Below are 27,984 nucleotides of genomic sequence, written 5' to 3'. Positions count from 1 at the left end.
TGTTCCATTTATTTCTCCGGTCTTTAAGTCCAACAAATACAACACCTCGGGTTTGCTATTAAGTAGCCTATTCTTTCATACTGCTGCTATCTGCAGACGCCTCAGCCTCAGCCACGATCCAAAACTGTTACCTGGTCTCATTAACGTGGCTCAATAAATGCACTTCCACAGGAAGTTACCACAGCCACAGTACAAAAACATTTACTACAAAAATAAAGAAAACCCACATAGGAAAATGTACGGAAGAGTATTAGGGCCAGGCAGGAGAAAAAATATTTGAGAGGGGAAGATTTTTTTTTATTGTGCACTTCGAGAAAAAAGTCGAAATGTTGAGAAAAAAGTCTAAATTAATGTTGAAATACAATTTCAAGAAAAAAGTCTAAATTTTGCCTTTTTTTATTTTTACTCCTGCCTGGCCCTAATACTCTTCCGTAGTACGGAAGAGTATAAGGGAGGAAGGAGAAGGAGAAAAATAAAAATAATATTTTAGAGGAGGAAGATTTTTTTTTCATTATGGACTTCGAGAAAAAAGTCGAAATGTCGAGATTAATGTTGAAGTACAATTTCGAAAAAAAGTTGAAATGTTGAGAAAAAAGTTGAAATATCGAGAATAATGTTGAAGTATAATAAATGTCAAGAAAAAAGTCAAAATTTCGAGAAAAAAGTCGAAATTTTGTGAATAAAGTTGAAAAGTTGAGGAAAAAAGGCAAAATTTCGACTTTATTCTTGAAATTGTATTTCAACGTTAATCCCGACATTTGGACTTTTTTCTCAAAGTGCACAATTAAAAAAATCTTCCCTCTCAAATATTTTTCTCCTGCATGGCCCTAAAGGCTGAGTTATGGTTCTGCGTCACACCAACGCAGAGCACACGCCACAGCCGTGACGCCGTGCTGAACCCTTCTGACTTCTCCGTCACTCCATTTGGTCGCGGTGCAGTACCCCCTGCGGCCACTAGTTAGCGATCTTTTTCTGAATGGTTTATCCGACTTTTTCCGGTCACAGTAAATCAAAGAAATAAGGACAACTATTGTGCAAAAAACCAAAACAAAAGAAAATTACATATAAACGAAGAAAAGAGCCCTGGAAGTTCACTACTGATTCAAACCGGAAACCGGAAATGCTTCGCTTTCAAACGAACCAATCACAGCCCTCTCGGTCTGCGTGTGGTCGGCGTCTCCTCGACGCGTAGTTACAATTTTCGGGAGGTGCACGTCAGTGACGGCGCAGGTGACGGCGTGTCCTCTGCGTCGACGAAAACCAGACGCCGTAGGCACGGCGCCATTTTGACGCAGAAGCATAACTGAGCCTTAATACTCCGTACTGTTACAGCGGGTATAATTTAAATCATAAGGAAATATAAAAGCTAAATGATGGCACATTCCACGCCCCCAGGCTCAGGAAAACTCCCCACAAAACTGTCATGAGTTCATGTCTTTAAGCACACTGGTGTTGGGAGCAGGAGCTGCTGGCATCGTGGGGTCGGGATGCTCCTGCGTGTCTGATCCTGGAGCAGGAGGACAGTACGTCCGCTGCTGGATGTGCTGGACCATGCGGCGGCCGTAGAAGTCCCGGTGGTCGGGCGGGAGGCCGTCCAGCCCCTGCAGGGCCCTCTCCAGGGCCTGCAGGGCCCGGCCTGCAGCCACTGGGTCCTTGTTTCCGTACGGGTCCTTCCTGTCGTAGCTGTCTGCAGGCAGATTACGCCAGAACACGTTAACCCCCACTCCAAACTGCAGGGCCAGGGTGTTGTGAAACCACAGAGCTGGAAACACAAGGAGGATACGGTCAGTGCTGGAGTTGAGGGGGGATGAGGGGGGACGGCATCCCCCCTGAAATAAAAACGGTCCAAATCATCCCCCCTGTAAATCTGCCATCCCTCCTTTCCATCCCTTATGTCATTTCATCAATGAATGTGGTTTTACTGCTATTTCAACATTTAGAGTCATCACCAGAAAAATAACTTATTTGACAATTTTCACCTGTTTCAAGTACATTTTCACTTGAATTAAGTAGGAAAATATGTCAGTGGAACAAGATTTATCTTCTTATTACTAGCAAAAAAATCTTGTTCTACTGGCAGATTTTTCTATTTTAAGTGAAAATTTACTAGAAACAGGTGAAAATTGTTGTTTTTTCCAGTGATGAGTCTTGTTTTAAGTGTAATGACATTTTATTTACTAAAATGAGACATTTTAACTAGAAATAAGACAAATATTCTTGTTAAGATTGTGAGTTTTTGCAGTGATCCATTTTACTTATCCTGTGAAGGACAGAGTCATATTGATAAGTTCAGAAAAGTGTTTTTTATTGTTGTGTTTTGATGTATTTGATGTAAGTCCAGTGGATATTTAAAGCTTACAGAAGGCTGCATTTAACTGCTGCTATGTCATTCCTGCAGTATTTCTGCAGGTGTTTTGGTCACTGCTATTATTTGTAATATATTATATTATTTGTAATCAGCACAAATTATCTGTCCCCATATGATCAAATCCACCATCCCCCCTGATTGTTTTTTACAACTCCAGTACTGCATACGTTACATCCCAGTACGCCCAACATGGGACCAGTTTCACCTGAACTCTGTTTCCAGAGAACCAGCGTGACTTATCCAGATTGTGTAGGTGAGGTTATTTATTTATCTATTTCTTTTTATTTTATTCTTTATTTCATTCATTAAAAGAAAAACAAAACAGTTCAATATAATTACAACAAATCTCTTTCCTTGAATGAAAGTATGTACAACCTAAGGGGCTATGGCATTTTTGAACAGAAATGGCCAAGAACACATAAAATGTCAAGATGTATCAGTGTCAAGGGGTGAAACTGTGGAACCGTTTGGATGAGGAACTAAAAAAAAGTAGCTCAATTTACAAATTTAAAAAGAATTATAAATCTAAAATAATAGATAAATATAGAACACTAATATAAATGATCTTGATCGTGAGTGACCACATTTATTTTCTTCTCTTCTTTGTTAATTTTCTTTGTTTTGTTCGTTCGTTTTGTTTTCTTCTTATTAGTATCTTTTTTTTCCTTTTCTGTAAATCTGTAAAAAAAGAGAAATGTGTGTGTGTGTGTGTGTGTGTGTGTGTGTGTGTGTGTGTGTGTGTGTGTGTGTGTGTGTATGTATGTATGTATGTACATATATATATATATATGTATACACATGTGTGTGTATATGCAAATATCTTCAATGTAAATGACCAAAATAAAGTGCCATTGCCATCATTGCCAGGACTGTGGGCAGCACTTCCTACCAGGGATAAAGAGCAGATCTCCCGGCTCCAGCACACACTCGTATCGCTTTGCTTTAACAAACTCAGGAAAGCGCTTCAGGTCCGGGGAATCGATGTCCAGAACCTGGGACTTGTCCCCTGTGGATGACATCAACACTTCAACACATCAACACTTAGACTGGAATCATCCGGAAAACAGCTGATACATCCAACCTGCTGACTTCATTCATTACATTTTATTTCTATAGCATCTATGACAACACCAGAGGTCTCTAGGAGACCCGGAACACGACCAGCAACTTCCATGAACTGTTTCTGATAAAGTCATCCTCCCAATTCCACCATGTGATGGCTGGTGGTCCAGACCTCGAGTGGAGCTCCTTCAACACACGTCAGGCTGTTTATGTGTTTATTTGTAAGGATCCCCATCAGCTATGCCCTTAAACACAGCTAGTCTCACTGGGGTCCACGTTAAAAACAATACATTTAAAACATACAGTTCAAAACAAGACATGAAGAAAGAAAACAAAATAACACAACAAACCTACATTAAACTTTACCATACATGTAAATCATTATCTTAAAGCAAAAAAAACATACATGAAACATTCCAATATAAAGTAAAACATCTTCTAGGCCATGAAAATCAGATGAAAATACACCTTACCCTGTCCAGTATGTGTGTGTGTGTGTGTGTATGTGTGCGTGTGCGTGTGTGTGTGTGTGTGTGTGTGTGCGTGTGCGTGTGTGTGTGTGCGTGTGCGTGTGTGTGTGCGTGTGCGTGTGTGTGTGTGTGTGTGTGTGTATGTGTGTGTGTGTGTGTGTGTCTGGTATCCTGTACATATAACATTCCAAGGTGTTTCTTAATTTGCTTTTTGAATATTGATTTCTGTGTTAAAGCAGCACAATGTAACTTTCAGCTTTTGTTGAGTTTGGCGGCTCCTTTGGACAAAAGCGGTAGTGCTTTACCAGAAAGAACTACATTTCCCATGATGCACCAGCGCGTACTGCCGGAAAACTCCTGTCCCCGTCGCTGCATTTGTTTTGATAGTGAATGAAATAAGACGGGACGGACTTTCAAAACTACTTTTCTGTTTTCAGCGGTCGTTTGCAGGATGGATAGTGAAGAGGTAATGTATCTATTTTTGGCTAAACAATATAATATGACGTTGTTGAAAATCACTAAGTTCAACTTGGTTTTATTAGTGAAGTCTCCCCCGTCCCCCCGTCCTGTTTCAGACAGATAATGCGCTGGTTTTGTTCTACGACACCGTTTTTTAGAGGGACTTCGTCATAAATTAGTAGTCCAACATACTAACTGAATGCCCATTCCTTATATTCTGCAGATCAGCCCTGCACAATTTTGCAGTTCTCAGGAAAAATACTAGAACCCAAGACGAATCCCCTGTATGTGAAAACATTCTAATGTTGATTCTTATTGAACATAGAACTCTACATTTACATTTGTATCATAACAATTGTGTCTCTCTTGTCGGACGTCCCTCCTCGTCTTTCAGCTCACGCCAGCGAGTGAACGCCGGGACAATGTTTATTCTTGTCCGGGCATTTAGCTTGTTACTCTCCCACTTTCTTTTTTTTGCCTCCTCCGATAAAACTTTTATTTTCTTGGGTTTTTCTGCTGCTTGGGCCATGACACCAGCTTCTGCTGAGCTCTGCCCTCCACGCCCCGCCCAGCTTTGGTCTCCACTACGAATGGGGAAGGAGAGGGAAGTGACGTATGCCGTAAAGCAGTCAAAGCCGTAAAAATGTGTAGTTTTTTAGTGTGGCAGGGTTCCTACCATGCTCCTCAAAGTTACATAGTGCCAGTGAAGGCGATACAGACCCCTCAGACCATGACAGAGGTTCATTAAACCTGTTGGAAGTTGATGTTCCATCACAATGATGATGATGAAATATTAGATTAAGCTGGAAAAGTTACATAGTGCTGCTTTAATTTAGTCATATAGTGGTAAAGAATTCCATGATTTCATTGATCTATATTCTACTGTATGCATCAGAAAATGAGTGTTTGGCTTAGGAAGTGAAAACCGGCCCTTTGTTTCCTGTCTAGTGGCGTATACGACTCTAGATTGTGTCTTAACTGATTGTACTGATATAATGGAGTTTTGGATTGTAAAGCAGAAGTGCAGCATTCATTCTGTCCTCAACGTTTAACCATGTAGACAGAAGTGCAGCTGTTAATGCTGGTGTTATATGGTGTTATATGGTGTTATATGGTATTATATGGTATTATATGGTGTTATATGGTGTTATATGGTGTTATATGGTGTTATATGGTATTATATGGTGTTATATGGTGTTATATGGTGTTATATGGTGTTATATGGTGTTATATGGTGTTATATGGTGTTATATGGTGTTATATGGTGTTATATGGTGTTATATGGTATTATATGGTGTTATATGGTATTATATGGTGTTATATGGTGTTATATGGTATTATATGGTGTTATATGGTGTTATATGGTGTTATATGGTGTTATATGGTGTTATATGGTATTATATGGTATTATATGGTGTTATATGGTGTTATATGGTATTATATGGTGTTATATGGTGTTATATGGTGTTATATGGTGTTATATGGTGTTATATAGTGTTATATGGTGTTATATGGTGTTATATGGTATTATATGGTATTATATGGTGTTATATGGTGTTATATGGTATTATATGGTGTTATATGTTATTATATGTTATTATATGGTGTTATATGGTGTTATATGGTATTATATGGTATTATATGGTATTATATGGTATTATATGGTATTATATGGTATTATATGGTGTTATATGGTGTTATATGGTATTATATGGTATTATATGGTATTATATGGTATTATATGGTGTTATATGGTGTTATATGGTGTTATATGGTGTTATATGGACACTGGAGAACAAGGCCTTGTTCTGGACCAGCTGGAGTTTATTTACATCTTTTTTAGTAGCATTCGCCCAATATAAACGGGTCATGTCACCACGGTACAGCCCTGTTTTGAAAGATGGCATACCTGCCACTGCTGGATCATCAGTTCTCCAAAATCTCAATGTCAAATATGAATAAACTACATAACATTTTTATGGGTATGAATGAGGCTTCTTCCAAACATGCTGCCTGTTACGGTGTCACCTCCACTCATTCCACCTAACACTCACCCTCCACAACAACCAGCCTGCCCCACCCCCACAGCTCGTGCACTGCGTGCTCTTCGCTGCAGGTGATGTGAGTTGTGGTTGATTGGGGAAGGAGCTTCTAGCCAGATCCAGCACAGCTGCAGCCACTCTCCTCATCAGATCCCTCTGCCCATTTAAACCCCGGTTTTCCAGTCATTCATCGCCAGATCTTCCCTAAGAATGGCCTGTTTTTGCCCTCACCGTTGTGCTGCGGTCTGGCTTGACCCCTTACCCACCTACTCCACTCCTTCACCCTGCTGTCACCCCAGCCTGCCTTGGATCCAGCCCGCTAGGCTAGGCCTATTTAATTATTTCAGTATTTAATTAATTAATGACACATAATTAAGGATTTCGTGTTGCGCTTTAATCATGAAATGTCAAAAATGGGAGTTTGACGAGTTAAACTGACAGTTTGACATTTCATGATTCACACGCAACATGAAATCATTAATTAAATGTGTCATCAATTAATTAAATACTGAAATAATTAAAACAACATTTTTTACTTGAAATGAATTGTATTTTACTTAATGACATATTTAATTAATGAATGATACATTTCAAGGTCAGACAAAGGTCAGACAAAGGTCAGCCCAAGGTCAGCCCAAGGTCAGCCCAAGGTCAGCCCAAGGTCAGACCGAGGTCAGCCCAAGGTCAGACAAAGGTCAGACAAAGGTCAGCCCGAGGTCAGCCCGAGGTCAGCCCGAGGTCAGACCGAGGTCAGACCGAGGTCAGACCGAGGTCAGACCGAGGTCAGCCCAAGGTCAGACCGAGGTCAGCTCAAGGTCAGCCCAAGGTCAGCCCAAGGTCAGCCCAAGGTCAGACCGTACAGTGGAAAGAGAAACAAAAAACCCCCAAAATCGACATGTCAGAGACGACAGGCTTGACTGAGCGTGCTGGTATTTAAGTCCACGACAGCGTGGCAGTTAGAAGAACAAGTAGCACTGGTTTGGAAGGGTTGCCTCTTCTGTCCAAAATGAACTTGGAAACACAACTTAAGTTCACATTACTTCATCCATATATATATATATCTGTATAATATATCTCTACCAGGGGTGAAAGTAAGCCGGTACGGTCCGGTACTCCGTACCACCAAAAGATTTAGTGCCGGTACGCAGTACCGGGAAAAAAAACACGAATTACTGACAATCTTCTCGTACAGCCGGTCTCGAACTCTCGACCTCTCACACCAAAGACGGCGACGCTGACCACTCAGCCATGACTCAGCTCTGCCATTGATTGGACATACAGTTATCTTCCTACACTAAGAGTCCCAACCTGCCTTTTTGTACGAATATTTTTTTAAATATTTGTACGATATAAATATTAGTAAAACGCCACTATTTGTGCTTTTGTGAATAGCGTATTCCAGTCTTTACTTCCTAAATACACACACTGCATGGTAGGGAGCGTTTGATTTATTGTTCATGTAACATTACTTTTTATTTTTTCACGACCAAACCACGCACTTTATTTATGTCATTTGCACCGACGGGCAAGGACCAAAAATAAATGATTCCAAGATTTTTGTGGTTGGCTGACACATTACAGCATATTTGTGATAGGTTTTCATTCTTCGTTTCAGGAAAAAAAAAAAGGAACAAAAGCGGCAAAAATGTTGAAGTAACGTTTTTTTTTTTAATGTTTTAAAGGGGACATATTATGAAAAACAAGTTTTTTCTTGTTTTAACATATATAAAGTGGTCTCCCCTCACCCTGCCAGCACAGGGGAGACAAAATACCATGAATTTCTGCAAGGTCTCTGACCCCCGCCTTACAGAATCCCCCAGTGTCACGTGGTTTTTTTTGAGCCGATGAAAATCTGCGCCTAGGGTGACGTCACGACAGGCGCAGAGGTTCGGCCTCCACTGCTGAAACCACGCCCACAACCAGCTCTCTCCGTCGGCTCGAGCGTCCGCCATTGTTTAGAAGCGGTGGCTGTTTGAACAGCGAGGGAGAGTAGAAATGAGGTTTTGCATCGACATTTACCCTCATAAAAGGATCAGTTCCAACAGCACGGACCCGGTAACTGCACACGAGTCAGCGCTATGTTCCTTTTTTTTATGTCATTTATATTTGTATGATCTTTGCATGGGCTAAGTATTTAGCTTAGCTCCGGAGCCGCGGCGCCGCATATGGAGCTGCGGGGGCTGCTCACGGACCGGACCGTCGAGGAGCCCCGGGCTCGGGGCTCTATTAGTACCGTTATACATTTTTCTTCTGTGGTTTCAGATCTTTCATCACCTGGAGCTGTTCACATTCAGAAGACGCGCGGTCCTTCCTTGAGCCAGCAATAGTGCATACATTTTATTTATATATTTTAACAATAAAGTTGCCATTTGTGAAAATTCAGTGTTGTGATTTATTTACAGTTAACATGATCCATTTGTCTTGTAACATAAGAAGTGAAATGATGAGGAATCGGAGTAAATAACTGTGGTGTAACTGTTTAGAATTCAATTAAATCTTCCTGTTTGAAGACGAGGTGACTAAAGGCTGATTTATGGTTCCGCGTTACACCATAGGGTACGTACGTGTAGATTTAACGCAGAACCGTGGACACGCTTTGCTACGCAGCCGCTGCTCTTCTGCCCGGAGCGACGCTTTGTTCCCTCCCCTGCTACACGTCATTCAAGCAGCCAATCAGCACAGAGCCTCATTATCATAGCCCCCCCCGCCCTGAAAATGAATCACAGAAAAAGGCTTTAGAAGCGGAAAAAATAAAAACATGGCCCAGAGACTGAATTTCTGATTTATGTAGAAAAAAAAAGCTTTAGATTGTTTTTAAGACATTCAAGGCCTGTTTAAAATATACATTAAATGCCATAATATGTCCCCTTTAAGTGTTTTGCTTTGATGAAAAAAATGCTTAAGAAGTTATTTTCCATTTCAATGCACACATTGTAAGAGACATTTTGAGACATTTTAATCATCATCATCTCTTCTTTCATTTATGTGCCCAATGTTCTGAAAATTCAAAGACAGAGACTTGTTAACTGTTCAGGTGCTGGTGAATTTAACTGTAAATTTATTCTAATTTGAAACAAAACAAATTGTTATGATTTTGAAAGTTTTGTCAACATTTACAAATTATTCTGTGTCAATCCTTGCTCTGGACTGGCCTTTATTTAAGATAAGATAAGATAAGATAATCTTTATTGTCTCCCTTGAGAGAAATTTGTCTATTTACACCATTTAAATAAATCGAAAGTTACGCCTGTAACTACGGTTCTATGAGTCCCGGATGACCGCCAGGCGGTGCTGTAAGCACTGGATATCTCCCCTCGCGCATGCGCATGTCGAGTACAATACCAACAATGTCACGTCACCCGTGACCCGTGCATGACCCCTGGAAGGGTATATCTTCCGGCGTCAGCATGGGATCGACTCCTAGAATCTTCTCGCGAGAGCACGAGGATTCGGAGTGACCGGCAGGCCTGGCGGTCATCCGGGACTCATAGAACCGTAGTTACAGGCGTAACTTTCGTTCTATTTTGTCCCTACTGACCGCCAGGCGGTGCTGTAAGCACTGGATGACGAATACCAACAATGTCACGTAGGATCCCGGTCACTTACCTCACTGACCAGGGGCAGAAGGACCCGGGAGTAGAACCACGCCCAATGGTTGGGGAGTGGCGACATTGATCCGGTAAAATCTGGAGAACGTGTCTGGCGACGTCCATGAAGTCGCGGTGCAGATGTCCTCCAGAGGCACCCCCTGCAGGGCAGCCAAGAAGCTGCAACGCTTCTGGTCGAGTGGCACCTCACCCCCACTGGTAAGGGGCGGCCACTGGCCCTGTGGGTGCGCTCGACGGTGTCCACCACCCAGTGGGACGGCGCTGTCCAGAAACAGCACGCCCCCTGTTGGGGCCACCATGGCAGAGAACAAGCTGCTCCGACCGTCGCACAGGCGCGGTAGCATAAGCAGCAAGGGCCCGTACGGGGCACAAAGGGCTCGGCCCACTCTCTGCAGGACCTAGGGCAGGAACGCCACGTTCGGCCACAACGTAGCCCCTGAGCTGACTGACAGGGCATGTAACTCATCGACTCGCCGATGTCATGGCGAGGAGAAAAGCTATCTCCATAGAGAGCCACTTCAGGCCCACCCGGGCCAAGGGCCCAAAAGGGTGGAGAAGAGAGGGCACCTAGCACCATGGGCAGGTCCCACACTGCTCGGGGGTTTATATTCATGTTTATGTTCTGGTTCTCTGGAAAGCGTCTAGAGACAACATCTGTTGTATTAGACGCTATATAAATAAAATCGAATAGAATCGAAAACTGGGGCCTTTGGGCTCCTGGGGGGGGGGGGGGGGGGGGGGGGGGGGGGGGCTTACCTTCAGAAGGTTACCTTCAGCTTACCTTCTGTCAGCCGCGCAGGGGGGCGGGGCGGGGAGACGCCGCCGCAACCCGACACCATCAATACCGCGCCGGCCACAGCCTCTCGGAGGACGAAAAAAATCGTAACTCCTACCTGAATGGCACGAAGCTGCACCGAGGCCGGCGGTTTTTTAGGGAGGAAAGGAAGAAGCTTCACAAAGCTCCTATTTCCGTCCTGTACTTCAGACGCGCGATGCGAGAAGAATAAGGAGTCGATCCCATGCTGACGCCGGAAGATATACCCTTCCGGGGGTCATGCAGGGGTCACGGGTGACGTGACATTGTTGGTATTGTACTCGACATGCGCATGCGTGAGGGGAGATATCCAGTGCTTACAGCACCGCCTGGCGGTCAGTAGGGACGAAATAGAACATTTGCTATAGGCCTACACAGTGTTGTGTTTCTAATTTCTACACCGTACAGGCATTAAAAAATGTAATGTGTGTTCAGGGATGAAGAAGCTGGTGGTGGGAGGAGAACAAGCCATGAAGGTTGGGGTCGTAGTACCAGCAAGAACTTTAATCTACTTTCACCCCTGATCTCTGGACGTGTCCATAACATTTGAGCAGAAATAGCTCCTAACCACTGCAGAGCATCATGGTGGAGGGGGGGCTGCTTCACAAATGGGAAGATCTGTCTAGTCCAGGAGTCTTCAACCCAAAATGTTTTAGAGCCATATTGGACCAAAAACACAAAAAACTAATATGTCTGGAGCCACAAAAAATGAAAAGTCTTGTATCATCTTAGAATGAAGACAACACATGCTGCATGTTTCTATATTAGTTATAACTGGGGGAATTATTATGCACTTTGAGAAAAAAGTCGAAATGTCGAGAAAAAAGTCGAATGTTGAGAAAAAAGTCGAAATGTAGAGGAAAAAGTCGAAATTTCGAGATTAAAAAGGAAAGGAAAAAGAAGAAGAAAAGAGAAAAAAGGAAAAAAAGAAGAAAAAGAAAAAATAAAGAAGAAAAAAAAAAAAGGACAAACTTTTTTTTAAAAGCTCCAGGGAGCCACTAGGGCGGCGCTAAAGAGCCACATGCAGCTCTAGAGGGTTGCCAGGGTTGGTTGCCAAGCCCTGCTCTAAAACATGACTGAATTTGAGTCATGCAACAGGACAAGGACTCAAAACTCTAAACCGAGCAGCAGATACACATCAGTATTGAGAAAAAAATAAAAGTTAAAAGAATGACTGCTTTGAAGCGATCCTGTAAACCTGGAGCTGGCTGTTATCCTGCGGCAGGGCCTGGAGAGAGACGTGCATGTGTCCAGAAACGTCCAGGAACTGAAGCAACGTTGTGAAGAAGAATGGACCAAAGTCAAAGCACAACCATGTGAGAGTCACAACTTCACCTTACTGCTGTTGCAGGTGGCTCTCCAAGCTTTATTTAGGATTTAACCGCTGATTTTTCCATTTCAGAGATAGTATTTCCTTTTTTCATGTTACTGTAAGTGTAAAGTGAGAGTGTGACTGGCTGTGATGGAGACGTACCAGACAGGTAGAGGTGCAGGACATGATGGAGACGTACCAGACAGGTAGAGGTGCAGGACATGACGGAGACGTACCAGACAGGTAGAGGTGCAGGACATGATGGAGACGTACCAGACAGGTAGAGGTGCAGGGCATGATGGAGACGTACCAGACAGGTAGAGGTGCAGGACATGATGGAGACGTACCAGACAGGTAGAGGTGCAGTACATGATGGAGACGTACCAGACAGGTAGAGGTGCAGGACATGACGGAGACGTACCAGACAGGTAGAGGTGCAGTACATGACGGAGACGTACCAGACAGGTAGAGGTGCAGTACATGATGGAGACGTACCAGACAGGTAGAGGTGCAGGACATGACGGAGACGTACCAGACAGGTAGAGGTGCAGTACATGATGGAGACGTACCAGACAGGTAGAGGTGCAGGACATGATGGAGACGTACCAGACAGGTAGAGGTGCAGGGTATGATGGAGACGTACCAGACAGGTAGAGGTGCAGGACATGATGGAGACGTACCAGACGTACATGATGGAGACGTACCAGACAGGTAGAGGTGCAGGACATGATGGAGACGTACCAGACGTACATGACGGAGACGTACCAGACAGGTAGAGGTGCAGTACATGACAGAGACGTACCAGACAGGTAGAGGTGCAGGACATGACAGAGACGTACCAGACAGGTAGAGGTGCAGGACATGACAGAGACGTACCAGACAGGTAGAGGTGCAGGACATGACGGAGACGTACCAGACAGGTAGAGGTGCAGTACATGATGGAGACGTACCAGACAGGTAGAGGTGCAGGACATGATGGAGACGTACCAGACAGGTAGAGGTGCAGGACATGATGGAGACGTACCAGACAGGTAGAGGTGCAGGACATGATGGAGACGTACCAGACAGGTAGAGGTGCAGGACATGACAGAGACGTACCAGACAGGTAGAGGTGCAGGACATGATGGAGACGTACCAGACAGGTAGAGGTGCAGGACATGACAGAGACGTACCAGACAGGTAGAGGTGCAGGACATGATGGAGACGTACCAGACAGGTAGAGGTGCAGGACATGATGGAGACGTACCAGACAGGTAGAGGTGCAGGGCATGATGGAGACGTACCAGACAGGTAGAGGTGCAGGACATGATGGAGACGTACCAGACAGGTAGAGGTGCAGGGCATGATGGAGACGTACCAGACAGGTAGAGGTGCAGTACATGATGGAGACGTACCAGACAGGTAGAGGTGCAGTACATGACAGAGACGTACCAGACAGGTAGAGGTGTAGGACATGACAGAGACGTACCAGACAGGTAGAGGTGCAGGACATGATGGAGACGTACCAGACAGGTAGAGGTGCAGGACATGACGGAGACGTACCAGACAGGTAGAGGTGCAGGACATGATGGAGACGTACCAGACAGGTAGAGGTGCAGGACATGATGGAGACGTACCAGACAGGTAGAGGTGCAGGACATGACAGAGACGTACCAGACAGGTAGAGGTGCAGGACATGACAGAGACGTACCAGACAGGTAGAGGTGCAGGACATGACGGAGACGTACCAGACAGGTAGAGGTGCAGGACATGATGGAGACGTACCAGACAGGTAGAGGTGCAGTACATGATGGAGACGTACCAGACAGGTAGAGGTGCAGGACATGATGGAGACGTACCAGACGTACATGATGGAGACGTACCAGACAGGTAGAGGTGCAGTACATGACAGAGACGTACCAGACAGGTAGAGGTGCAGGACATGACAGAGACGTACCAGACAGGTAGAGGTGCAGGACATGATGGAGACGTACCAGACAGGTAGAGGTGCAGGACATGATGGAGACGTACCAGACAGGTAGAGGTGCAGGACATGATGGAGACGTACCAGACAGGTAGAGGTGCAGTACATGACAGAGACGTACCAGACAGGTAGAGGTGCAGGACATGACAGAGACGTACCAGACAGGTAGAGGTGCAGTACATGATGGAGACGTACCAGACAGGTAGAGGTGCAGGACATGATGGAGACGTACCAGACAGGTAGAGGTGCAGGACATGATGGAGACGTACCAGACAGGTAGAGGTGCAGGACATGACGGAGACGTACCAGACAGGTAGAGGTGCAGGACATGATGGAGACGTACCAGACAGGTAGAGGTGCAGGACATGATGGAGACGTACCAGACAGGTAGAGGTGCAGGACATGATGGAGACGTACCAGACAGGTAGAGGTGCAGGACATGATGGAGACGTACCAGACAGGTAGAGGTGCAGGACATGATGGAGACGTACCAGACAGGTAGAGGTGCAGTACATGATGGAGACGTACCAGACAGGTAGAGGTGCAGTACATGATGGAGACGTACCAGACAGGTAGAGGTGCAGGGCTTAATGGAGACGTACCAGACAGGTAGAGGTGCAGGGCATGATGGAGACGTACCAGACAGGTAGAGGTGCAGTACATGATGGAGACGTACCAGACAGGTAGAGGTGCAGGACATGATGGAGACGTACCAGACAGGTAGAGGTGCAGGGTATGATGGAGACGTACCAGACGTACATGATGGAGACGTACCAGACAGGTAGAGGTGCAGGACATGATGGAGACGTACCAGACAGGTAGAGGTGCAGGACATGATGGAGACGTACCAGACAGGTAGAGGTGCAGGACATGATGGAGACGTACCAGACAGGTAGAGGTGCAGGACATGATGGAGACGTACCAGACAGGTAGAGGTGCAGGACATGATGGAGACGTATCAGACAGGTAGAGGTGCAGGACATGACGGAGACGTACCAGACAGGTAGAGGTGCAGGACATGATGGAGACGTACCAGACAGGTAGAGGTGCAGGGCATGATGGAGACGTACCAGACAGGTAGAGGTGCAGTACATGATGGAGACGTACCAGACAGGTAGAGGTGCAGGACATGACGGAGACGTACCAGACAGGTAGAGGTGCAGGACATGATGGAGACGTACCAGACAGGTAGAGGTGCAGTACATGATGAGACGTACCAGACAGGTAGAGGTGCAGTACATGATGAGACGTACCAGACAGGTAGAGGTGCAGTACATGATGAGACGTACCAGACAGGTAGAGGTGCAGTACATGACGGAGACGTACCAGACAGGTAGAGGTGCAGGACATGATGGAGACGTACCAGACAGGTAGAGGTGCAGTACATGACGGAGACGTACCAGACAGGTAGAGGTGCAGGACATGATGAGACGTACCAGACAGGTAGAGGTGCAGGACATGATGGAGACGTACCAGACAGGTAGAGGTGCAGGACATGACGGAGACGTACCACACAGGTAGAGGTGCAGTACATGACAGAGACGTACCAGACAGGTAGAGGTGCAGTACATGACGGAGACGTACCAGACAGGTAGAGGTGCAGTACATGACAGAGACGTACCAGACAGGTAGAGGTGCAGTACATGATGGAGACGTACCAGACAGGTAGAGGTGCAGGACATGATGGAGACGTACCAGACAGGTAGAGGTGCAGGGCATGATGGAGACGTACCAGACAGGTAGAGGTGCAGGACATGATGGAGACGTACCAGACAGGTAGAGGTGCAGGACATGACGGAGACGTACCAGACAGGTAGAGGTGCAGGACATGATGGAGACGTACCAGACAGGTAGAGGTGCAGGACATGATGGAGACGTACCAGACAGGTAGAGGTGCAGGACATGATGGAGACGTACCAGACAGGTAGAGGTGCAGGACATGATGGAGACGTACCAGACAGGTAGAGGTGCAGGACATGATGGAGACGTACCAGACAGGTAGAGGTGCAGGACATGACGGAGACGTACCAGACAGGTAGAGGTGCAGGGCATGATGGAGACGTACCAGACAGGTAGAGGTGCAGGACATGATGGAGACGTACCAGACAGGTAGAGGTGCAGGACATGACGGAGACGTACCAGACAGGTAGAGGTGCAGGACATGATGGAGACGTACCAGACAGGTAGAGGTGCAGGGCATGATGGAGACGTACCAGACAGGTAGAGGTGCAGTACATGATGGAGACGTACCGGACAGGTAGAGGTGCAGGACATGACGGAGACGTACCAGACAGGTAGAGGTGCAGGACATGACAGAGACGTACCAGACAGGTAGAGGTGCAGGACATGATGGAGACGTACCGGACAGGTAGAGATGCAGGACATGATGGAGACGTACCAGACAGGTAGAGGTGCAGGGCATGATGGAGACGTACCAGACAGGTAGAGGTGCAGTACATGATGGAGACGTACCAGACAGGTAGAGGTGCAGGACATGATGGAGACGTACCAGACAGGTAGAGGTGCAGGACATGACAGAGACGTACCAGACAGGTAGAGGTGCAGGACATGACAGAGACGTACCAGACAGGTAGAGGTGCAGGACATGATGGAGACGTACCAGACAGGTAGAGGTGCAGGACATGATGGAGACGTACCAGACAGGTAGAGGTGCAGGACATGACGGAGACGTACCAGACAGGTAGAGGTGCAGGACATGATGGAGACGTACCAGACAGGTAGAGGTGCAGGACATGATGGAGACGTACCAGACAGGTAGAGGTGCAGGGCATGATGGAGACGTACCAGACAGGTAGAGGTGCAGTACATGATGGAGACGTACCAGACAGGTAGAGGTGCAGGACATGATGGAGACGTACCAGACAGGTAGAGGTGCAGTACATGATGGAGACGTACCAGACAGGTAGAGGTGCAGTACATGACGGAGACGTACCAGACAGGTAGAGGTGCAGGACATGATGGAGACGTACCAGACAGGTAGAGGTGCAGTACATGACGGAGACGTACCAGACAGGTAGAGGTGCAGTACATGATGGAGACGTACCAGACAGGTAGAGGTGCAGGGCATCCTGGGGGCTGAACAGAACCACCCTCTTCCTCCCCGTCACCTGGGCCAGCAGGTTGTCCATCACCTGGAACACAAACACAAAAAGCATTACAGTAAACAAACAGTTCCCCTGAATGATGGGAACTACTACTGAGAGAACTACTACTACTACTGTCAGATCTGAGTTTAACCAGGAGCTTGTTCCAGCTCTGACTATCATAAATAAATCACCACATGCAGCTGGAGGAGATTCTGCTGCCAAATGTGATTCTAATGCTGATAAAAGGACTGGTGTGTTCAGGGCCATGTATGAGATGAATTCATTTCCCAAACACATCACACAAATAAACAGCATAAGAATATTCAAATTATTAGTTAAAGCAGCACAACGTAACTTTCAGCTTTTCTGAGTTTGGCGGCATCTTTTGGACAAAAGCGGTAGTGCTTTACCAGAAAGAACACTACGTTTCCCATGAGCACCAGCGCGTACTGCCGGAAAACTCCTGTCCCGTCGCTGCATTTGTTTTGAGAGAAGACGGGACGCTTTTCTGTTTCACCAAGTGAACAGACGGAGAGCAAAAAAAAAGATGTTAAACTGCTGGAAAGGAACTGGAATTTACCGGGATACCTTAAACAAGGAAGCCAGGGAGCGGTATATGGAGAAAATAATGATTATTAATGGTCTGGATCCATATGAAATCCCTACTAAAGAATGGAGCTCCTGGTCGGAGCTCCACTCTTTAGAAAGGATTTACTGCCGCAGTTCTGCACAACCCATGTCTTACTACCGTATTTTCGCGACCATTCGGCGCACCGTGTGGAAAGGCGCACCCTCATTTTTGTGTGTCATTTTTAGATTTAAAACATACATATGGCGCACCGACCCAAAAGGCGCAGTCTACAGAGCAGAGCTGCACACACGCGTGCCGCAAAACACGCCGGCCGGAAAACACACACACCCGCTGCAGAACGCACACACATGCAGAACGCACACACAAGCACACAAGCGCTTATTTAAAAAATAGAGCAGGAGCAAAACCTCTGTTTCTGCATTAAAGAGCTCCGCTAATTCAGCTGCGCCAGTCCGAATTTCCTCGGTGTCAGACACTTTATGCACAACAGTAAATAAACTTTTCATACCCCGTTGTGCGGATCCTCCACCGCGCAGAGCCCGTCTCTCCCCAGCGGGGTGGAGCAGCGCGCGTCACAGCGGCTTTAACCGGGAATGTGACCTGTTCGGACCGGCTGGGACCGAAGCCACCCACCTGTATGGGAGCAGGGGCTCCCGGGGAAAGACCAGCGGCATTTCGGCCGGATCTGCCCCGGGGATGGTGCGCCCTGGCCCGGCAAACCCGCGGCGGGAGCCTGGCGGCTCCTGAGCGCATCCTCTGCATCTTGGTTACCGGAGATCAAACCGACAGATTTGCCTGAAAATCTCGCAGGGTGAAGTTGATCCGACCTGGGACAGACCCCTGAAATCCCTGCTCCTGGAAGTCGGGTTGCAGCAGTGCGTGTCACACGCGCTGCAGAACACAGAACACACACGCACGTGTGCTTATTTAAAAAATAAAGCGGGAGCAAAACTTATTTTGATTGTACTTTATTTCACTTTACCGTACACATCAAGCAAATCCTTCAAACTCTTCTTCTTCTTCATCACGTCCGCAAACCATGGGTGCTTCACACCCCCCACCTTCCCCCTTTAACGTCTGTGGCTGGTGTCATTCACGTCCCCAGACCACGGGTGCTTCACACACCCCCCCTTCCCCCTTGTCTGTGGATGGTCTCCTTCACGTCCGCAACTCCCCCGGGCTTCACCCAAAGCCTAGATATGGCGCACCGTTTCATAAGGCGACCGGCACATTTAAAAAAAAAAAAAGGGCGCCTTATGGTCGCGAAATTACGGTACCTTGTTTAGGAGTGTTTGGCAGCTGCTTTGGTAAATGTTTGACTCGCCATGTGTTTCAATAAATTTGTATAATAGTACAACATACAGTACATGTTTTGTATCCCTCTTACTTCTCTTTTCTTTTTTTTTTGACTGCTATATTATGTTGAAGAGGCTCCGAGGCGTGAGCAATATTTTTGTTTTCCTCGTGAGATTATTTTTTTCCTCTGCAGCTACAAATAAGAGTTAATATTTTTTCCTCAACAAACTAGTTTTATCTGAAGATTGGGGTTAATTGCACTGCAGAGAGCTGGCCAGCAACTGCATTAAGAGAAGCGGGGAATAAAACCCGTGTTTTGATCCGACCCGGTCTGTGTGAGTGTTTGTGGTTTAAGGCTGTTTATGGTTCTGTGTTAAATAGACGCAGAGTCTACGGCTTAGGGTACGCGGCGACACGCACCGTACGTTGCGCGTCGCCACGTACCCTACGCCGTAGTTCTGCGTCGATTTAACGCAGAACCATAATTCAGGCTTTACTGTGTGGAAGGTTTGTCGTTACAGCCGCGATCCAAGCGAGCCGACGACTCTTTCACTCTTTTACTCTGTTATATCAGATACTTGGCCTGCGTGGTTCTGCCTCCGAGCAGGAAAGCGGTGAAAAGTTAAACCATTAGCGATCTTTTCCCCACGTCTGTTGTGTGGAGCTGCTGCAGCCACAACACAGCAACGGGTTACCATGGTTACAGAATAACCACAACACAGCAACGGGTTACCAGCTTCTGCGGAGCTGCGCTCCACGCCCCGCCCATTTTCGTCTCGACTGCGAATCGGGAAGGAGGGGGAAGTGACGTATGCCGTAAAGCAGTCAAAGCAGTAAAAATATTTAGTTTTTAGTGTGGCAGGGTTCCTACCATGCTCCTCAAAGTTACATAGTGCCAGTGAAGGTGATACAGACCCCTCAGACCATGACAGAGGTTCATTAAACCTGTTGGAAGTTGATGTTCCATCACAATGATGATGATGAAATATTAGATTAAGCTGGAAAAGTTACATAGTGTCGCTTTAAGCAGCATCTTTTGAATCAGTATACTGTAAGTAACAATGATTGAACTAGAGATCACTTGAACCAGCAGCTGCTGAAACCGATTGTCTGACCTGCTGGAAATTGAAACATAGTTGGTTATAACTGTTGGTGAATGTATTTTTTTCTTTCTTTTTTTCTGTATTAGATCAGTTGTGAAGTTCTAGACCTACAAATGAAATGAAATTGTGGACTACGTTTCAGACTTTCTGACGACCTCAGATGAATCTTAACTGTGCGGTGTTTCTGTTTTGTTTTGTTCTCATTTCACTGTCTTCATTTTTTGCACAGTATTTTTAATTTGATATTCTCTTTATCATGTGGAAATGTATTTGGTTTGCTTTTACTATGTTATGTTTAGTACTGTATTGTTTTATAATGTTGGCGGACCCCAGGAAGAACAGCTGCAGTCATGCTGTAGCTAATGGGGATCCTAATTAAACAATTAAACAATTAAACCAGTCAGATGTAACTGCAGCATATATGTATGTACAGGACTGTCTCAGAAAATTAGAATATTGTGATAAAGTTCTTTATTTTCTGTAATACAATCAAAAAAACAAAAATTTCATACATTCTGGATTCATTACAAATCAACTGAAATATTGTAAGCCTTTTATTATTTTAATATTGCTGATTATGGCTTACAGTTTAAGATTAAGATTCCCAGAATATTCAAATTTTTTGAGATAGGATATTTGAGTTTTCTTAAGCACACATTTTCACTTAAGGCACACATTTTTTTGTGTAGTATTTTACTTGGACACCTGATTTCTGTTGGAATTCTAAAAAACGTGACATTGCATGCATTTTAAGGAAAAAAGTGTATTTGCATAGTTTTTGTTTCTTTTGAATTTTACAATTTATATTTTCATTCCAAGCTATCAAATGCGTCACACATGTTTGTTATTCTCACAGTAAAGACAATCTACGTTTTGTGTAATTTTATGAAGACAATAATTGTACACTAACACAGCTGAGCTTGTTCTGAAAATAATGATGCCAAACACGGCAAGGTCAAATGTTTTTAAGGCTAAATTCAAAAGTTGTCAAAAATGACCAATTGAAGCGTCCAGAAGGTTAAGATTGTGTAGTGTAAGAGTGGGCTGGTGGGAGTTGTTTCACTCACGTCATAGTGCGTCCACAGCTGCAGACCACACGAGCTGATCCGGAACACGCTGGAGAAAAACTGATCCTCACTGAAGAACGGGGGGATGTGGAAATCTGCAGCCAGGTTTGGGAACTGTTTCCTGATATCAGCAGGCTCCTGTGGAGGAACGTACAATTAACTTTCACTTTGATTAGTATCAAAACACAAACACCTACAGATCCAGAACATCTATGTATTAAATATATATATATATATATATATATATATATATATATATATATATATATATATATATATATATATATATATATATATATATATATATATATATATATATATATATATATAGATTTGATAGTGCCTTATGTTCCTGGCCGAGCTCTCCGCTCCCAGGGTGCAGGTTTACTCGTAGTTCCTAGAGTATCTAAATGTAGATTTGGAGGGCGGGCGTTCTGCTATCAGGCACCATTACTTTGGAACCAACTTCCAATCTGGGTTAAGGAGGCTGACACCACCTCCACCTTTAAAACTAAACTTAAAACCTTTCTGTTTAGTAAAGCTTATAGTTAGTGTTAAGTAAACCTCTAGCTGGTGTTGGTAAATCTCTAGGTAGTGTAAACTTTAGTGTGTTAGAGTCAGTAGTCATTGTCGCAGCTATAGAACAAAACTATAATAGTTAGTCTCAAATATAGCTTGGTGGTAGATATGCTGGTATAGGCTTATGCTGCAGGGGGGCACCGATATGATCCACTGGGCGGTGCCTCTCACCCTTCTTCTCCTCTCCTTTTCCCTGCCTCTCTTCTCCATTACCATTTTTAATTATTATAAATATCTCATAGCTATCATTTTTGTCCATTGTTCCTGTAGTTTCTTGTGCCGGCCCCCCTTTTTTCTCTTTTGTGCATGTTTGCAGGCCGGAGCCTCAGGAGCTGCGTTCTGGCCTGTGTTCCCGGCCCTCCCCCCCCTCTGGTCATCCCATTGCTTCTTCCACCTGCCTACGTGGATGTCTGCTGTTGCTGCTTCCGCCTGCCTGCACCCCCCCCCCCCCTCTGGTCATCCCGCTGCTGCTTCCACATGACTGTTGTGTGCTGCTGACGCCCCCCCCCCCTCTGGTCATCCCGCTGCTGCTTCCACATGACTGTTGTGTGCTGCTGACGCCCCCCCCCCCCCCTCTGGTCATCCCGCTGCTGCTTCCACATGACTGTTGTGTGCTGCTGACGCCCCCCCCCCACCTCTGGTCATCCCGCTGCTGCTTCCACCTGCCTGCTGTGCTGTCGACGTCCCTGACTCCCCCAGTCTGGCCCTCGGCAGGAGGGTCCCCCCTTATGATCCAGGTCCTGGTCCAGGTTTCTTCCTCCTAAAGGGGAGTTTTTCCTTGCCACTGTTTGGCTTAAGGCTTTTCTCCCACTAAGGGAGTTTTTACCTGCCATTGTTTATATAATAATTGCTCGGGGGTTTATGTTTATGTTTATGTTTATGTTTATGTTTATGTTCATGTTCTGGATCTCTGGAAAGCGTCTAGAGACAACATCTGTTGTATTAGACGCTATATAAATAAAATTGAAATTGAATATATATATATATATATATATATATATATATATATATATATATATAGATCTTCAGAACAGCCGAGGGTCTGTTATGGTGTTCCGCAGGGTTCAGTACTAGGACCAATCTTGTTCAGTTTATACATGCAGCCGTTGGGAAGTATAATCCAGAATCACGGCATACACTTTCATTGTTATGCTGATGATACGCAGCTCTACTTGTCTATGAAGCCGGATGAAACAGAACCGTTAGTTAAACTTCAGGCATGTCTGAGGGACATTGGGACGGCAGTAGCTCAGGTGGTAGAGCGGGTCGTCCAATGATCAGAAGGTCAGCGGTTCAAATCCCGCTCCATCCCAGTTGCTGTCGTAGTGTCCTTGGGCAAGACACCTTACCCAGCTTGCCCCGTGTGAATGTGTTTGAATGTTGGTGTTGGTCGGAGGGGCCGTTTGGCGCGGAATGGCAGCCACGCCTCTGTCAGTCTGCCCCAGGGCAGCTGTGGCTACAAAAACGTAGCTACCACCACCAGAGAGAATGTGTATGAATGAATAATGTTCTAAGTGTAGCACTTTGAGATTCATTGAATGGAAAGTGCATTACAAGTTAAATTCATTATTATTATCAAGGACTGGATGTCCGGAAATTTCTTGCTTCTAAATCCAGATAAAACAGAGGTTATCATTCTTGGTCCAGAGCATCTTAGGAAGGGATTAGATGGTGTTGTGATGGCTTGAGGTGCAACTGTGAGTAACCTTGGTGTTGTTTTTGATCAGGATTTGTCGTTTAAACCATATGTTAATCAGGTTTGTAAAATAGCATTTTTCCATCTCCGTAATATTGCAAAAATTAGGAAAATCCTCTCGCAGAGTGATGCAGAAAAACTAGTTCATGCGTTTGTATCTTCTAGACTAGATTACTGTAATGTGTTGTTAGCAGGATGTCCAAGTAATTTGCTGAATAGGCTCCAGCTGATCCAGAATGCAGCAGCACGAGTACTGACAGGAATCAGCAGGAGAGACCACGTCTTTCCAGTGTTAGCATCGCTCCATTGGCTACCTGTAAAATTCAGAATCCTATTTAAAATTTTATTACTTGCGTATAAAGCCCAAAACGGCTTAGCTCCGCATTATTTGCAAGACCTGATAGTGCCTTATGTTCCTGGCAGAGCTCTCCGCTCCCAGGGTGCAGGTCTACTTGTAGTTCCTAGAGTATCCAAATGTAGATTTGGAGGGCGGGCGTTCTGCTATCAGGCACCATTACTATGGAACCAACTTCCAATCTGGGTTAAGGAGACTGACACCACCTCCACCTTTAAAACTAAACTTAAAACCTTTCTGTTTAGTAAAGCCTATAGTTCGTGTTTAGTAAACCTCTAGTTAGTGTAAACTCTAGTGCAGTGTTTCCCAACCCTGGTCCTCAAGGCTACACTGTCCTGCATGTTTTAGATGTTTCCCTTCATCATCACACCTGATTCTAATTAATGGTTCTAATTAGCTCGTCGGCAAGGCCTGCACAATTCTGTTGATGACACAGCCACTTGTATCACGGTGTGCTGAAGCAGGGAAACATCTAAGACATGCAGCACAGTGGGCCTTGAGAACCAGGGTTGGGAAACACTGCTCTAGTGTGTTAGAGTCAGTAGTCATAGCTGCTATATATTGCTGCTAGATATTTCAAACTTTTTTAACAAATAAAAAACTGAAAAAGTGGGCGTGCAAAATGATTCATAAATGTGACATGAGGAAGTGACGGCTTCAGCTGGTTCATCAGGTCTGATGTTCTTCGTACCTTCCTGGCGTTTTCTCCCAGGGATCGTAGATAGTAGCTTTCATCCTATAAATCAAAACCCAGACTTTTCTTAATAAAAAGAACATGTGATACATATTTACAAGGTATTACTCCCTCAATTATCCTTCTTTACCTCAGATAAGAAGAAGTCGGCGTGTTTTTTCTCAGATGCTCTTTTCACAAATTCTTTAAACTGCAGAGTCCTGTGAAGAGGAGACGCAAACTTTAGCTCCAAATCCTTTAGGCTCCATGGTTTACCTGAGAAGGTTATGATCTGGAATCAGGCAGAAGTGAACTAAGCGGCTGCTTAGGGCCTCGTCACCACTAGGGGGCTCCCAAGAGTTAAAGAAAATTAAAAAAGGTTTTATGTGAGTGACGATTCATACATTATCAAACATACATTATTGTACAAAAACACAACAATTAATATTATTCTATAAACAATATTATGTTAACAGACTAGAGTAGACGACTGTTGGCATATTGACACTTTAAATATTAAGTGTAAATCAACCCCAGGCCGTTCTTGTAGCTGAATTTGCTCCATTTCAGATTAAAAACCATAGATGGTAAAAACATGCCAGGCTGACAGTATTTGACCTTTTATCTGTTGCTTCTCTGTGTGGCCAGTAGGGGAAGTTGCTGACTTTGATAAATATTACTGTAAATGAAAGATTTTCCTGCAAGTTTGTTAATCTGTTGTAGCTTCCATGGTCTTAATCCCTGTGGATTACAATCTAACTACAACAAAAAGTTCTTACATCTAGTTTTACAAGTGTATTTGTAATGACAGGGAAGAATGTGAAATAAGTTTATAGTGGGTGTGTGAATGATAAATAATCAGTGTTATTGGCAATAAGAGAGGGCCCCCTAGGGCCCCATGGAGGCCTGGGCCGGCCCTGACTGGAATCATGTTCCTTTAGTGTGTGTGTGTGTGTGTGTGTGTGTGTGTGTGTGTGTGTGTGTGTGTGTGTGTGTGTGTGTGTGTGTGTGTGTGTGTTTGTGTGTGTGTGTGTGTACTCACTTGTATACAAAGTTCTTGTGCAGGAAGTCCATCCTGGGCAGCGTGCAGACGTGGATCTTGACGTTGGCGTCCCCCTCTCTCTGTCCCAGGTATTCCAGGGTCCACCGGTCCAGACATGGGCCCAGGTCCACCCCCCGGAGCAGGGCCGGCCTGCGCTGCAACATCACACACACATCACACACACATCACACACACATCACACACACATCACACACACACATCACACACACATCACACACACATCACACACACATCTACACATCTACACACACAACCCCCCGGAGCAGGGCCGGCCGGCCTGCGCTGCAACACCACACACACATCACACACACATCACACACACATCACACACACATCACACACACAACCCACCCCGGAGCAGGCCCGGCCTGCGCTGCACAGCCAGCAGCCAGTCAGTGCTCCACACACCACACACACATCACACACACACCACACACACATCACACACACAACCCACCCCGGAGCAGGGCCGGCCTGTGCTGCTGCAACACCACACACACACACGTCTACACACATCACACACACATCTACTGCTGTCCCTGGTCAACACACGGTCTATCTAAACAGCTGTACATGCTGTCAAAGAAAAGCCTATACAGTAGCTGCGTCCCAAATCCCACACTTCCCCCCTAATGAGCAGCAAAAACAGTACGTGAGATTTTTTAGTGCGTCCGAAACATTAGTACGTACTCAATAGTATGTACTATCCATACTCATTCTGGAGAAATGTATTAGTGTGGATTGATGGACACTAGCGTAAAGTGTTGCGCAGATACGTATATGTCATAAGTGTAATATTAAGTATAATAATATTATTATATAATATTAATATTAGAATATTTGTATATAATAATATTAAATAATGTCATCTTGTTTGGGCCAGAATAAACGGGAAAGAGCGGCTGCTGTTACCATGGTAACAACAGCAGTAGCAGCTGTTACCATGGTAACAGCTGCCACTGCAGCTGTGACAGGAGTTGTTACCATGGTAACAGCTGCCACTGCAGCTGTGACAGGAGTTGTTACCATGGTAACAGCAGCAGTAGCAGCTGTTACCATGGTAACAGCTGCTACTGCAGCTGTGACAGGAGTTGTTACCATGGTAACAGCAGCAGTAGCAGCTGTTACCATGGTAACAGCTGCTACTGCTGCTGTGACAGGAGTTGTTACCATGGTAACAGCAGCAGTAGGAGCTGTTACCATGGTAACAGCTGCTACTGCTGCTGTGACAGGAGTTGTTACCTCCACTTCATGTGTGATCTATTGCAACAGTATATGTTACATATCCTTGAATAATGTTTGATGTTTTTTATCTGAGTGTGTGAATACGTGTGTAAGTAGATATATATAGAAATAGCAGATGGAGTTAATATAGAGATAGTATGGTGTAAATAAGTATATTTATATAAATATCTATATGGGCATGTGTGTACAAATATATAGAAATACTCAACTACGTGTATGTATAGGTAAGTGTGTGAGTATAATTATAGTATAGTTAATTATTATAAATACGTGTTAATAAATGATTAGTGAATGGGGGTAGGATTAAATAAGTTTACACTTCTTCCTACTCCTTTTTGCACATGTAAATTAAGATGTTAAGTGTTAAAGTATGAAATTCTTTGTTTTGTTGCTTATTTGTTTGCTTTGTTTTGTTATCTTATCTTTAATTGTTGTCTTTTACATGTACAAAATAATACAAACAAAAAAATCTAATCAAATCTGTGCTGTATTTATTTGTACCAAGGGACTGCAGATGCAAATTAGCCTAAGACTAAGACTAAGACTCTGGTGCAATAAATCAAATGTTTACATTTATGTTTTTAATTGCACATGGTCCCTCTCAAATAACATTTAAGTAAGTAAGTAAATGCAATAACAACAATGTGCAAAATAATAATGTACAACATAATAATGTGCAATAACAACATGTGCAATAACAACATGTGCAACATGTCTAGCTCATACACATCCTACCTGCCTTTTTTGCACTGTTTTTTTTTATCTTTCTTTCCCGTGATGCACTACTTTTATTTTTCATTCCAATGTGTATATACTGTTTATATTTTGTAATCCTATATTTTTTACTTTTTTACCCTTTCCCTGCATGTGTGTGTTAAGTGTACTGCTGCTGCACAAAGTGAATTTCCAGAAGGCAGAAATAAAGGATAATCTTATCTTATCTTAATCTTTCTTCTAAATGTAACACCAAGTATTTGGCAGCCACAGTAAACATGTGTATTTTACCTGAGGATAGATGTCTCGCAGAAAGCCCTCTCTATCCACTCCGGTAAATATCTGCACGGGGATTGTTTCGGGAAGCTCCATTGATCGCGAAGAAACTACAGATAC

General features: G+C 44.7%; 1 protein-coding gene across 1 annotated transcript; it reads right to left on the bottom strand.

Annotated features, from left to right (window-relative positions):
• tyw5 (tRNA-yW synthesizing protein 5) lies at positions 1–27,984 on the bottom strand. The gene is made up of 8 exons (XM_061724326.1): positions 27,880–27,984; positions 25,609–25,763; positions 24,718–24,787; positions 24,585–24,629; positions 21,264–21,401; positions 17,163–17,250; positions 3,258–3,374; positions 1–1,762 (listed from the first exon to the last, which is right to left on the bottom strand). The coding sequence occupies exons 1-8, from the start codon at positions 27,958–27,960 to the stop codon at positions 1,422–1,424; spliced, it is 1,035 nt and encodes a 344-aa protein (XP_061580310.1). The 5' UTR covers positions 27,961–27,984; the 3' UTR covers positions 1–1,421.

Source organism: Cololabis saira, chromosome 6, assembly GCF_033807715.1.
Source record: "Cololabis saira isolate AMF1-May2022 chromosome 6, fColSai1.1, whole genome shotgun sequence".
Lineage (NCBI taxonomy): Eukaryota > Metazoa > Chordata > Actinopteri > Beloniformes > Belonidae > Cololabis > Cololabis saira.
Note: the sequence above shows the minus strand (reverse complement) of the source record. Positions and strands in the feature narration are given on the sequence as shown.